At 48.3% G+C, this 13,422-nt stretch overlaps 1 protein-coding gene across 4 annotated transcripts in view; it reads right to left on the bottom strand.

The window, feature by feature from the left end:
* Nucleotides 1-13,422, bottom strand: part of inpp5d (inositol polyphosphate-5-phosphatase D) — a 309,407-nt gene that overhangs the window by 211,512 nt on the left and 84,473 nt on the right. For 2 of the 4 annotated variants that reach the window (XM_085990698.1, XM_085990699.1), the window contains exons 3-6: nt 10,215-10,359; nt 9,251-9,362; nt 7,843-7,983; nt 3,864-3,969 (exon numbers count right to left, since the gene is read on the bottom strand). In XM_085990698.1, the coding sequence (XP_085846824.1) occupies nt 3,864-3,969; nt 7,843-7,983; nt 9,251-9,362; nt 10,215-10,359 (504 nt within the window). The remainder of the gene's footprint in view (nt 1-3,863; nt 3,970-7,842; nt 7,984-9,250; nt 9,363-10,214; nt 10,360-13,422) is intronic. The other 2 variants (XM_085990700.1, XM_085990701.1) reach the window with 1 other exon arrangement.

Here is a 13,422-nt window from a genome sequence, read left to right as displayed (position 1 = left end):
TTCCCTCTCCTGTGCATCAACTATCCACAGCCCCCACAGAAAAATGCACAGGGGTCAGCAGTGATGGCCTCCACAGTCAAATAGCCTACTGACAGTCACTGCCTCGGTTTACCAATGAACAAGAAGGGCAGCCAACTGTCACAGAACCTACCCGACCAAAAAGTCACCGTCCTCAGGAGGCCGGGTGGGGGAGGGGTAGTAATTGAAAAATAAAGCTTTACAGGTTTTGTGGGGAGTGTGACTGGACATCACAGTCTCACTTTGGGAAGAGCAGAATGCCTTGTTGAAGCAGCAGAGGATGCCGCGTGACACCCATTCATTGTTGGCCAAGACTTCCCCCATGAGCTATTTTTACTGACGCTAACCTCACTGGTTGCTGAGCAGCAAAGGAGAATGACATGCAAACCCTTTTCAGCTGAGCTGCAGTGAGATTAAAAGAGAGATTAGTGTTTTTTTTAAATGAGAGGTTGAGTTGCAGTTAGCCGCAGCAGGAAGTGCTGTATAGTGCTGCACATCTCTGATTATCCTTTCGTAATATTCATTGTTGAAGTGAAACGGAGACAAATTCGATGGGAACAGTCATTTGAGTTCTGAGGAAAACTTAAGGAAGTTGGGTTTGTTCTCTTTGGAAAAGGGGAGACTTTGATTTGATCCTAATGAAAGAAGGAAATTAACAAAACTGATCCAGGGAAAAGCTATTCATTGTGGTGGAAAGTTAAAAATGCCAGCATTAATGTAAAAATGTCCAAAGGTCCTTTACTGAGGGAAGAGGGAAGTAAATAAATGAAGGGTATAAAGGAATGGCTGCTGAGCCAAGGTGGGAGAATTAGGAGAGGTGTCCAAAAGCTTGGTCAAAATTATGTGTTCTCTTGGGGTTTCTAAAGGTGGAGAGAGAGAGATGGAGGGGTTGAAGGAGGGAGTTGCAGAGAGCACGGCTGAGGCAGCTGAAGGCTCTGCCACCAATGGTGAGCAGAGGGGATGCACTAAAGGCCAGGATCAGAGGACTATAGGATGCAGGAGGTTGCAGAGATAGAGCGGGTGAGGCCTTGGAAGGGTTTGAAGATTATTAATTCAATGCGTTGAGGGGCAGGGAGTCGGCGTAAGTCAGTGAGGTCGGCGAGCGAGACTTAATGCAGTACAAGATATCAATGGCTGATTTTGCACAAGTTACAAGTAAGGAAGTTAGGAGTAAGAAGGAAAATCAGATGGATCTTTTAAACCCAGCGATAATTGATGTGTGGAAAAATGTACCAGGGAAGGACACTGAAGCAGACAGTATGAAGGGGGTCTGAAGACAGTTAGATGTGTTTCTGGAGAAAGAAGGAATTGAGGGGTATGGTGAGAAGGTGGGTAGGTGGGTTTGAGGAATATGGTGAGAAGGTGGGTAGGTGGGTTTGAGGAATATGGTGAGAAGGTGGGTAGGTGGGTTTGAGGAATATGGTGAGAAGGTGGGTAGGTGGGTTTGAGGAATATGGTGAGAAGGTGGGTAGGTGGGTTTGAGGAATATGGTGAGAAGGTGGGTAGGTGGGTTTGATCTATCAAAAATGAGCAGGCCTGTTGGGCCTAATGAGCTTTTTATGTTCCTAAAAATTCTTCTGTTGGCAGACAGGGTGGCATTTGGAAACAGCAGAGAGTGTAGTGGGCTAAGGATAGGCTTAAATGTCACCATGTGATGTTGCTGTAGATTACAGGTCCTGGCTTGCCCCAGGATACATCTCAGGGGCACAGTTAATCCCTCCGGCGATAGATCAGATTTTAGAGCGAGGGTTGAACAAACATGAACACCTGTCTCACAAGCAGCGTGTGCAAGAAAAACACTTCCTGTTTTCCATCACCTGCAGGTAGAATCCAGCCTGTCTGTAATTTAAAACAAATGCCCCAATCTCATTTTAAAAAGTAAACTTGTATTTATATATAGTACCTTATTAAATCGCTCAGCAACATCCCAAAGTGATTCATAAATAATGAATTACTTTGAAGTGCAGTTACTATTGTTAAGCAAATGGGCAGCCATTTTGTACCTTTGCTGCTGTTGGGAGGAGGTTCCTCCAGGCCGGTGACACTGCTGGCTGTACAGATAGGATGAGAGCTCGGCACACCCGTGGCCAGAATAAACACGGCAGACCCCCACACCAAGTGCCGTCAGCGGGAACCAATTACCTGAGCGCTTTGCTTCAGCGGCATAGCATGAAACTACCTCATGGCGAGGGGATTGGTGCCTCCAATGGCACTGATGTTGCATCATTTGCCAGGGAGGACTGACTCCATTGGTGCACTGGCCATTAGACTTAGTTTCCCACATTACAACAGTGACTTCCGTTCAAAAGTACTGCATTGGCTGTAAAGCGCTTTGGGACATCCTGAGGTCATGAAAGGCGCCATATAAATGCAAGTCTTTCTTTTTAGTGAATGGGGTATCAAGGCGCAAGATGCATCCCCTCACCAGGGAAGATGTGAGAAGGTTGCAGCAAAGGAAGAGGAGAGAAATGAATTAAAATGAAAAAAGGGATTGTAAAAGAAAACCCTATGATCTCGCCATGGAAACAGAGTGATCGACCGCCGTCAGAACCTGCACAGCAGTTATGAAACATGAAGTATGTTTGTTGCTATCGATGACTGTCTGATATCAAGTGGTCCCAGGTCGCAGCAGAAGAGGCTGCCCTAGGGCATTTTAACTGCTATTTCTGTGCGGTTAAACTCAGTGGGGAGCACTGGTTAGGTGTTTGCGTCAATTCGATTGGCTTGTGGTCTTGATATAACCAGAAGTGAGAAACAAACAGAGTGTGGAACTGTGAAATGTGGGACTTGTGACGCACATGCAACTCACTTGGGCCTTTGTGCCATGTTTTGACAAGACCTTCCTTTCTGATCTGCTGCAGACACAAAGTAGGGAGACATTTCCAAAATTTATCCCACAGGCGGGAAAGAACGGTCAGTGAGAAATCCAAATATGGGGGAGATCCTCCTCGGCGGATATCTCATTGCTCATTCTTTCCTTTAGCCGAGGTATAAATGTACTGCTTGCTAATTAGTGTTTCAACGTGTGTAAAAAGTTGCTGTTAATTATGTGGAAACACACTAAAGGCATATCAGCTTCTTCACGATGTCAAAAGGTAATTGTTACATTACGAGCCCAGATTAGAAGCAATATGTGTGACTGCCCTGCGATGAAACATTGGGGCCGATTTTAACCCTGCCCATCTGGTGTTTGGTGGGCAATTCAAAAGGAGCAGGTCACTTACCCACTTGGATCTCAACCTGATCCCGCCATTTCAAGGCTCTACAGGAGCGGACGAGGCACCTGCCGAAAGCAGGCGGGAGCCTCCCGAATTGACGCGAATCAGGTTCCTATTGCTTCACTAGAACCCCAGCCGCGTTTTAACAAGGCGTCTTAACGTGGACAAGGCACCATGGCCTTCAGGCCAGGTCGGAGTAAGTCAGCAGCTGGTGCGAAGGGCAAAAAGGCCCTCCAGGTTAAGGGGAACCACTTCCTTTGTGGGGCAAGGAGGTGGAGCAGGAGGGGATTCAGGCCCCCCACCCCCACCCCCGCCCGGTCTCTCCACCCCTCCTTCCCGCTGCGAGACTCTCCTGTAACCTCCCCCCCCCCTCGCCACTTTGGTGCAAGCCCAGGGCTGTCCAAACTTTCCCTGCTGGTGGCCGCCCTGCGCCTTCGTTCCTCCCGAAACAGGCAGGAATGGGCTGGTGACCATTAAATGAGGCCTAGGAGTTAAAATAGCCCAGGCTGAGACTTAAGCCAGTGAGTGCATTTTGCACTCGGCCCCATTCTCCCACCCTCCAGAAACCCGCTCGCCGTTAAAATCGACCCCATTGTGCGTGTTTAGCGAATCACGTTAACTGCGTACATTATAAGTGTAGCCGACCTGGCTCTGCATGCTTCCTCCAGGGGACGGCTGGTTGTCAAGCAGACTCTGGGATGCCTCAAGTGTCGACATTGTCTGGATCAGCTCACTGAAATACATCCAAACCCAAACGATGAGACAATGGTCCACAGTAGACAGTACAGTGTTAGACAATTTCCCTCCAACCCTTGTGTTAAACCGTAAGCAAGCAGAAACAAACTGTCTGGAGTCACGTGGCAGTGAAGAACATGGCAGAGAGACGAGCAGGCAGAGCCCATTAGGCATGCCATGAGTGAAGTGTCCAGGAATGTGACCGTCAAACACTATTAAATGCACAGTAACAGAGCAGCCTGACAGCTCAGTGGGTAAAGGCACTGCACAGTGTGGTACTGAGCAATACAGGTTCTAGGTCTGATGTCTGGTGTGCACTGAATTAGCTGATCTGAGCTACGACTGCAGTCAGGGTTCCTGCCCGTGATCAGCATCCAGTCACTCCTGCTGGAATCTATGGGCACTGGGCAAGGACAGAGGTACCAGAGGGTGGGCATCACCGGGGGAATACATACTATCCAGTGAGAGTTAGCTCCTTCAGAAGAGTAAAGGGGAAGGGATAAAAACCATAGTGCAGGAAAACATACAAAAGTGGACAACTAACTGTCCCCAGCAGTCAATTTGCACTTGGGAAACCCTTTCCCTTTTCTCTCCTGAAGTGGACTCAGTCATAATGCTGAACTTTACAGAAAGCAAAGCAGAGGGGCAACTAGGCACAAGACCAGAGATACGGAAAGCTTAAGAAGCTCTCACAGTTCAGCCCAGTCCTCTCAACATTTTCTTCACTCTCCCTGGCTTTCTTCTCCCTCTGTCACTGAACCCATGTCTTCCTATGGGCCAGGCTTTGTCCCTAAAGTGTTTGCTCTAATCTGACCCTTATGTACATACGCTGTGGTCCTGGATATCTCCTCCATTTGTCTCCAAGAAGCTCAGTTTTCACTTTCATGCCAAACGTTTGCTTTCCCGTCCGCAACGTTTAACTTTCTATAAAGACCAGGTCCATCCAAGGCTTGAATCCTTCTCCCATATCGGTAGAGGCTCTCCTAACCCCTGCCTTACACTCATAAAAGAAAAAGCTTGTCTGTTAGGTGGCCCCTATCTCACCTCTCACCCTATCTCTCTTACCATGAACCCTCTTCTGTCTCTCTCTTTTATCGATTTTACTGTGATCATAGTTCCTCTAAACTTTCCTAATCTATTTCTCCTGAACTTGAAATATCACATTCTACACGGTCTTCCCTCGCACCATGTTTTCATTGTGTTGAAATCAAGACTTATCACATATTTCCTGCTCCAGCTCATTCTTTGCCAGGATCTCAAAACAGTGGAACTCCTGCCCTCGCTCAGTCTTCCCTGCCTCCCACAATCTACAGGCTTTTAAAACTCAGTTTTCATCACTGAGCCACTACTCAATTTATCTTACCTTCTCTCCTATTCTGACCTAATCATGAGGACCGCTGCCAATTATATCACCTGTCACTCCAGCCAACTCACACAGGAATTGAACTTGGGGCCATCTGGTCTGTATGGTTGAGTAAGATGCTGGGCAGTGCCTCTACCCACCAAACCATCGAGGGAGCTGGCAGAGAATGACACAAAAACAATGATAGCATTCTAAATTTCAACAAGAAGCGTACTGACGCAGTAACCGTGGAAAGTGCTCCTGCTGCCTGTCGCAGGTTATAACCAAGCAATATGGGCCCTAACTGGGAAATTCACACATCCAACACAGGTGCTGCGGGAAAGAATGGGAAATAACTGTTAGGGACAGTCACACAGCAATCACTGCCAGTTCAAAGCTCACTGCAGCTAGGTCAAAGGTCGCATGTCAAAAATGTAGCAAGCTCTTCATGATCCAGAACTGCTGGAGACTTGAATCGGAAGTTGAGTGCAATTAAAGGGAAAGCAGAGCTCAATGAATTGCCTCATCTTCTGAAATACTTCAGCCGGATAAGGGAGAGATTTACCAGTGTTATCAGTCCCTACTTGGCATTCAGGTTCAAGCTTTGGAGCTAGCGATTGGAAGCAGGCATTCTGTAGAGGGAGTTTTACACTGTATCAAACCAGTGTTGTATCTGCCCTGGGAGTGTTTGATGGGACAGTGTAGAGGGAGCTTTACTCTGTATCTAACCCGTGCTGTACCTGCCCTGGGAGTGTTTGATGGGACAGTGTAGAGGGAGCTTTACTCTGTATCTAACCCGTGCTGTACCTGCCCTGGGAGTGTTTGATGGGACAGTGTAGAGGGAGCTTTACTCTGTATCTAACCTATGCTGTACCTGCCCTGGGAGTGTTTGATGGGACAGTGTAGAGGGAGCTTTACTCTGTATCTAACCTGTGCTGTATCTGCCCTGGGAGTGTTTGATGGGACAGTGTAGAGGGAGCTTTACTCTGTATCTAACCTGTGCTGTACCTGCCCTGGGAATGTTTGATGGGACAGTGTAGCGGGAGCTTTACTCTGAATCTAACCCGTGCTGTACCTAACCTGCGAGTGTTTGATGGGACAGTGTAGCGGGAGCTTTACTCTGAATCTAACCCGTGCTGTACCTGACCTGGGACTGTTGATTGGGACAATGCAGACAGAGCTTTACTTTGTATCTAACCCATGTTGTACTTGACCTGGGACTGTTCGATGGGACAATGCAGACAGAGCTTTACTTTGTATCTAACTTATGGTGTACCTGATCCTGTGGTATTTATTTTAACACTGAGTGGAAGTGGAAGCGTTCTATTCTGTTGATAAGCATAAATAATGCTGGATGAGAATGCATGTGGTGAATATTATTTAAGTGTCACAGAGATAGTTGCAGGTCTCTGAGCTTTTTTGCAGAATTTATAAGGAATGTGTCCGGTGCTAGATCTGGTTGAGAGTGACTCTCAGGCATGGCTTGTGCTTATCTGCTGATTGACTGTCGGTGCATGGCATCTGTCTACCTGCTGATTGACTGTCGGTGCATGGCATCTGCCTACCTGCTGATTGACTGTCGGTGCATGGCATCTGCCTGCCTGCTGATTGACTGTCGGTGCATGGCATCTGTCTACCTGCTGATTGACCGTCGGTGCATGGCATCAGCCTACCTGCTGATTGACTGTCGGTGCATGGCATCTGCCTGCCTGCTGATTGACTGTCGGTGCATGGCATCTGTCTACCTGCTGATTGACCGTCGGTGCATGGCATCTGCCTACCTGCTGATTGACTGTCGGTGCATGGCATCTGTCTACCTGCTGATTGACTGTCGGTGCATGGCATCTGCCTGCCTCCTGATTGACTGTCGGTGCATGGCATCTGTCTACCTGCTGATTGACCGTCGGTGCATGGCATCTGCCTACCTGCTGATTGACTGTCGGTGCATGGCATCTGCCTGCCTCCTGATTGACTGTCGGTGCATGGCATCTGCCTGCCTGCTGATTGACCGTCGGTGCATGGCATCTGCCTGCCTGCTGATTGGCTGTCGGTGCATGGCATCTGTCTACCTGCTGATTGACTGTCGGCGCATGGCATCTGTCTACCTGCTGATTGACTGGGTGCATGGCATCTGCCTGCCTGCTGATTGACTGTCGGTGCATGGCATCTGCCTGCCTGCTGATTGACTGTCGGTGCATGGCATCTGTCTACCTGCTGATTGACTGGGTGCATGGCATCTGCCTACCTGCTGATTGACTGTCGGTGCATGGCATCTGCCTGCCTGCTGATTGACTGTCGGTGCATGGCATCTGTCTACCTGCTGATTGACTGGGTGCATGGCATCTGCCTACCTGCTGATTGACTGTCGGCGCATGGCATCTGCCTGCCTGCTGATTGACTGTCGGCGCATGGCATCTGTCTACCTGCTGATTGACTGGGTGCATGGCATCTGCCTACCTGCTGATTGACCGTCGGTGCATGGAATCTGCCTACCTGCTGATTGACTGTCAGCACATGGCATCTGCCTACCTGCTGAGTCCTTTGGTGAGTAAGCTGAGCAAGAGCCTCAGCTGCCACATATCCATGGAGGTGATCTTTATGTGTTCAGCATCCTTGAGCACATCACGCTCGATGTAGTCATGAAGAGCCTTATGAAATCCTCTCGGAGCTCTGGAATACAGGAGGAAGAGTCAGTGAGTCCAGTGCCTACACATTGCTACATTAGGGATGAAAGTAGCCACTTAAAGAGGACCATTCCCCCCTCCCCCACTGGGAGGAGAGCGTTCCCTTTATCCTGACATTCACCACAAGCCAGTGACCTAGAAGTAGATGTTGTTGGGCTGGGTGTTACCAAAACCTGAGTTTTGACGGAGTTAGATATATTTCTTAAGGCTAAAGAGGTCAAGGGATATGGGGAGAAGGCAGGGACAGGGTACTGAATTTGGATGATCAGCCATGATCTCATTGAATGGCGGAGCAGGCTCGAGGGGCCGAATGGCCTACTCCTGCTCCTATCTTCTATGTTTCTATGTTTCTATGTGAGGTCCTCATCACCAGCCTTTTCATCAGAGGGAGGGGTCAATTGGAATGTCAGGGTGGTCCCGGAAAGCACACCGCCACCCTCAGAAACATCCAAGCAGGGCAAAAGCAGCACTGACTGAGGCCTGTGGTGCCGTTTGCCTGCCTCTCCTCTTAACCGTTGAACAGTGCATGGGAGACAGCGGGGGAGGGGAAAACAGCACCGTGAAAGAAAAAAATCCAGTGAAAGAAAGTGTTGAATTGAACAGACAGTCATCCCAAGTACGTTAATCCAGACGGTGAGAGACCAAGGACCTCAGTCTCTGTCCCATGCCATTTGATACCTCGCCAAGTGAGAGTCTCCGCTGTGAATGGTGATCGATAGTCTAATCCATGAAGGACCTCACAACCAAGTGTTTTCATTCAATGCTCACTTTCCAGGAGGGGTATCACTGTATGGTCTACAGGTCAAATCAGACTATGTTAAAGAGGAATTGGATAAGTATTTGATCACGGCATCCCCGCGGAAAAGACTGGCCTTTTCCTCCGCATGGCTCAACAGTCCATTGACGTGGCTCCGCCCACACCTAACAGCGCTGTTACCATGTGAACTTTGCAGCTGAATAGAATTGAACAGGGACGGGAGGATGGCCAGTGTGCATGGGCCTACGAGCACACGTACTTCCCTAGACATTCCCCGAGCAGGGAGAGAGATTATTTTGTTGGAGTCCAGCAAATTCGCAGTGGTGAGAGATAGACCAAGCTGGAATAGATCAGATTTTTGAAAGGGAGTAAGGGTGGAGAGTAAATAAGGCCCTAAATGCACCAGAGCTCGGCATCTCCCAAGCCCGCCCCCCCATCGCCCCCCGCACAGGTCCGCCAGACCACTATTCCCAGTATTTAACTCAGGCCTACTTACTGTGCCAAAGCTGCAGCGTCCACTCCTTCGAGGCGCCGAGCGAGTATCTCAGTGACCAGGGCCCTAGCATCACTTCTGGTCTTCGCGGGGGAGTCAGCGACATCAGCAGCACCTGTAAAATGTCGAAGGAGCAGCCGTTAGGGTCAGTTCTCTCATAGTCAAATAAATCTTGTCTTAAGTGGGCTGAAAACTACACAACAGCTCCGATCTGAGAAATGAACAAACTTGCCCCTTGTGCATCGGTCGTAGCTCAGTGTGGGCTGGGTGTGGGCGTGGGGCGGCAGGGGGGAGACACTGGGGTCAGGACCCCACCCCCCACCCTCCAGGACAGATATTTTGGATAACTGGGCCAATGAAATTGGGCACTGGCTTTAACGGATATTGCTAAGACAGGACAGAGAGAGCTCAGTATTGCACTTGTACAGTACTCGCGTAACCCCAGGAGCGCTGTATCTGACTCCGAGTCCAAAGTGGAAAACCCGTTCTATCGCTGTCCCCATCACAATCCACTCCAGTAAGTAAACTCAACCGGCCTACTCAGATAAAGTCCTCACAATCAGTGCCTCGCGCACGTCAACTTTCGGCGTGTATTCCCAAACAGTGAGAGTCGGCAGACTATTTGACCATGAGGGGTGCCAGAGCTGAGCCAAATCCTATCTTCAGCCATCACAGACAGATGCATACTCTCCAGCCCTGGGCAGCAATCTGGAGCAGGAGCCCTGACTGACCTTTTACCTCCTTAGTCCAGGGGTGATGAGCCCTATTACAGAGCTCAATCCACTGGCTGGCTGAGATCAGCTAACTCAGCACAGACTGGATCTGGGGGGAACCTCCCTGGTCCAAATGGCTCAGTACCACGTCGAGCAGTTCGTATATTCCCCCAATTGTTGGGAGAGCCTCTTAACCACAATTCAATTGAAACCTATTAACCGCAGTTTACAAATTGGGATGCTTCCTCTTTTACCTGTTTCCACCTCCTGTCCCTCCACCTCTTCCACTCGTTCCACTGGATACCGCAGGTGAGTCACCAGTCCCACGTTCTCCTGCTTGTAATACTCAATCAAGTCAGGCATCTTTTCAAAATTCTTCGACTTGATCCCTGTTGAGGCCTATGAAAAAGCGGACAGGATTTACCATAAGCATCTCCAGCTTTAGCCTTCTCCTCCCTTACTCTGCTTTTCCCCATCTCATTCATTACACAGGCCTCAGTGTCACCCATTCTGTTTTCTGTTCACTTGTTGGTGCGATTTGTCTAAATCTTTTCTGCAAACAACAAGGGCTGAGTCCGGTAGACATCTGTATCGGATCCGAATGGGTCTGGCTGCACCTAGTATCAAAAGGAAACATCACACGTGCACAATCACTCACAAAAACATCACCGGCACACACACACAAACATGCCAAAAACAAGCAAAATAAATCACAAACACTAGCTACAGTCTCTCTCTCACACACACACCAATACAGCCATGTGCCCACACACACACACACACACACACACACACACACACACGCACACACAGTATCACAGCCACGCACACCACCAACAACTATACAGTCACACAGTCTTACACAGTCTTAAGAACATAAGAATTAGGAGAAGGAGTGGGCCATATAGCCCCTCGAGCCTGCTCCGCTATTCAATAAGATCATGGCAGATCTTCGACCTCAACTCCACTTTCCCGCCCAATCTCCGTATCCCTTGATTCCCCTAGAGTCCAAAAATCTATTGAATCCAGCCTTGAATATACTCAATGATTCAGCATCCACAGCCCTCTGGGGCAGAGAATTCCAAAGATTCACAACCCTCTGAGTGAAGAAATTCATCCTCGTCTTAAATAGCCGACCCCTTATCCTGAGACTATGCCCACGAGTTCCAGACACTCCAGCCAGGGGAAACAACCTCTCAGCATCCACCCTGTCAATCCCCCTCAGAATCTTATGCAGGCAAAATTGGGTCGCGCCCCCTTTGGGACGCTAACTTCGTCGGGACGCTACTTTTAGTGCCCTGAAAAAGTTAGCGCCCCCGTGCCCGAAATTCACTGGTAGCGCACCAAGAGGGAGGCGGGGCGCTACCAGTGCCAGGTACTGCAGGCCTTCCGCCCCTTATTAAAGGGGAGTGGCCTAGCGCAGCGCGACCCAGGACCCAGCTTGGCCACCAGTGACCGGAGTGCCGGCAAAAGAACCTGGCACTCGAGAAGTACAGGGCTCACGGAAGGCAGCCGGCTCTCCGTGAGGGGGCTGCACAGGAGGCCGGGGATAGCAATGGGGGCAGGTGCTGGCAGGCGGCAAGCAACAAAAATGTCCGCCCGGCACCTCCCCTTTAATTTGTGCTGCCCTGGCCGCAGGTAGGCCCCTTTCACCCTGTCGGACATAGCCTCTGGCAGTAAGTCAGGGGGCGCTACCGAAGATCGCGGCTGGGGCGCTGCGCATGGTGATGACGTGATCGCCGGAGGCACAGCGTCGGGGGGGCACTAACGGTTACCGCCGCCGCTAACCTCCCGCTGAATTTCACAGTAAGGAGACCAAAACTGTAAACAATACTCCCGGTGTGGTCTCACCAGGGCCCTATATAATTGCAGTAAGACGTCTTTACTCTTATACTCAAATCCTCTTGTAATAAAGGCCAATATACCACTTGCTTTCCTAATTGCTTGCTGTACCTGCATGTTAACTTTCAGCGATTCGTACACAAGGACACCCGGGTCCCTCTGAACACCAACATTTCACAATCTCTCACCATTTAAAAAATACTCTGCTTTACTATTTTTCTCCACATCATATTCCATTTGCCATGTTCTTACCTATTCACTTAGCCTGTCTATATACCCTTGAAGCCTCCTTGCATCCTCCTTACAACTTACATTCCCACCTAGCTTTGTATCATCAGCAAACTTGGTTATATTACATTTGGTCCCCTCATCCAAATCATTGATACAGATTGTGAATAGCTGAGGCCCAGGCACTGATCCTTGCGGTACCCCACTAGTTACAGCCTGCCAACCCAAAAATGACCCATTTACTCCTATTCTCTGTTTTCTGTCCATTAACCAATCCTCAATCCACGCTAGTATATTACCCCCAATCCCATGAACCCTAATTTTGTTTAATAACCTCTTGTGTGGCACCTTATCGAATGCCTTCTGAAAATCCAAATACACCACATCCACTAGTTCTCCTTTATCTATTCTGCTAGTTACAACCTCAAAAAACTCTAACAGATTTGTCAAACATGATTTCCCTTTCATAAATCTGTGTTGACTCTGCCCAATCCTATTATTTTTTCTAAGTGCCCTGTTACCACATCCTTAATAATAGATTCTAGCAATTTCCCTGCTACTGATGTCAGGCTAACTGGTCTGTAGTCCCCAGTTTCTCTCTCTATCCTTTCTTAAATAGTGGGGTTATGTTTGCTACCTTCCAATCTGCCGGAACCGTTCTAGAATCTATGGAATTTTGAAAGATGACAACCAATGCATCCATTATCTCTATAGCCACCTCTTTTAAAACCCGAGGATGTGGGCCATCAGGTCCAGAGGATTTATCAACTTTTAGTCCCATTAATCTCTCCAGTTCTATTTTTTTACTAATACTAATTTCTTTCAGTTCCTCATTCTTGCTAGACCCTTGGTTCTCCACTATTTCCGATAAGTTTTTTGTGTCATCTTCCGTGAAGACGGACACAAAGTATTTGTTTAATTTGTCTGCAATTTCCTTATTCCAAATTATAATTTCTCCTGTCTCAGCCTGTAAGGGACCCATGTTTACTTTTGCTAATCTTTTTCTTTTTACGTACCTATAGAAGCTTTTACAGTCTGTTTTTATGTCTCTCGCTAGTTTACTCTCATATTCTATTTTCCCGTTCTTTATCAATTTCTTGGTCCTCCTTTGCTGAATTCTAAAATTCTCCCAATCCTCAAGCTTACTGCTCTTTTTGGCACCATTATAAGCTTCTTCCTTTGATCTAATACTATCTTTAACTTCTCTTGTTAGCCACGGTTGGACCACTTTTCCTGTGGGGTTTTTGTGCCTTAAAGAAACGTATATTTGTTGTAAATTATGTATTAATTCTTTAAATGCTAGCCATTGCTTGTCTACTGTTATACCTTTTAATGTAGTTTCCCAATCTACCTTAGCCAACTCACCCCTCATACCTACGTAGTTTGCTTTGT

Source organism: Somniosus microcephalus, chromosome 6 (assembly GCF_052327205.1).
Source record: "Somniosus microcephalus isolate GS21.2 chromosome 6, FLI_Smic_1.0, whole genome shotgun sequence".
NCBI lineage: Eukaryota > Metazoa > Chordata > Chondrichthyes > Squaliformes > Somniosidae > Somniosus > Somniosus microcephalus.
Note: the sequence above shows the minus strand (reverse complement) of the source record. Positions and strands in the feature narration are given on the sequence as shown.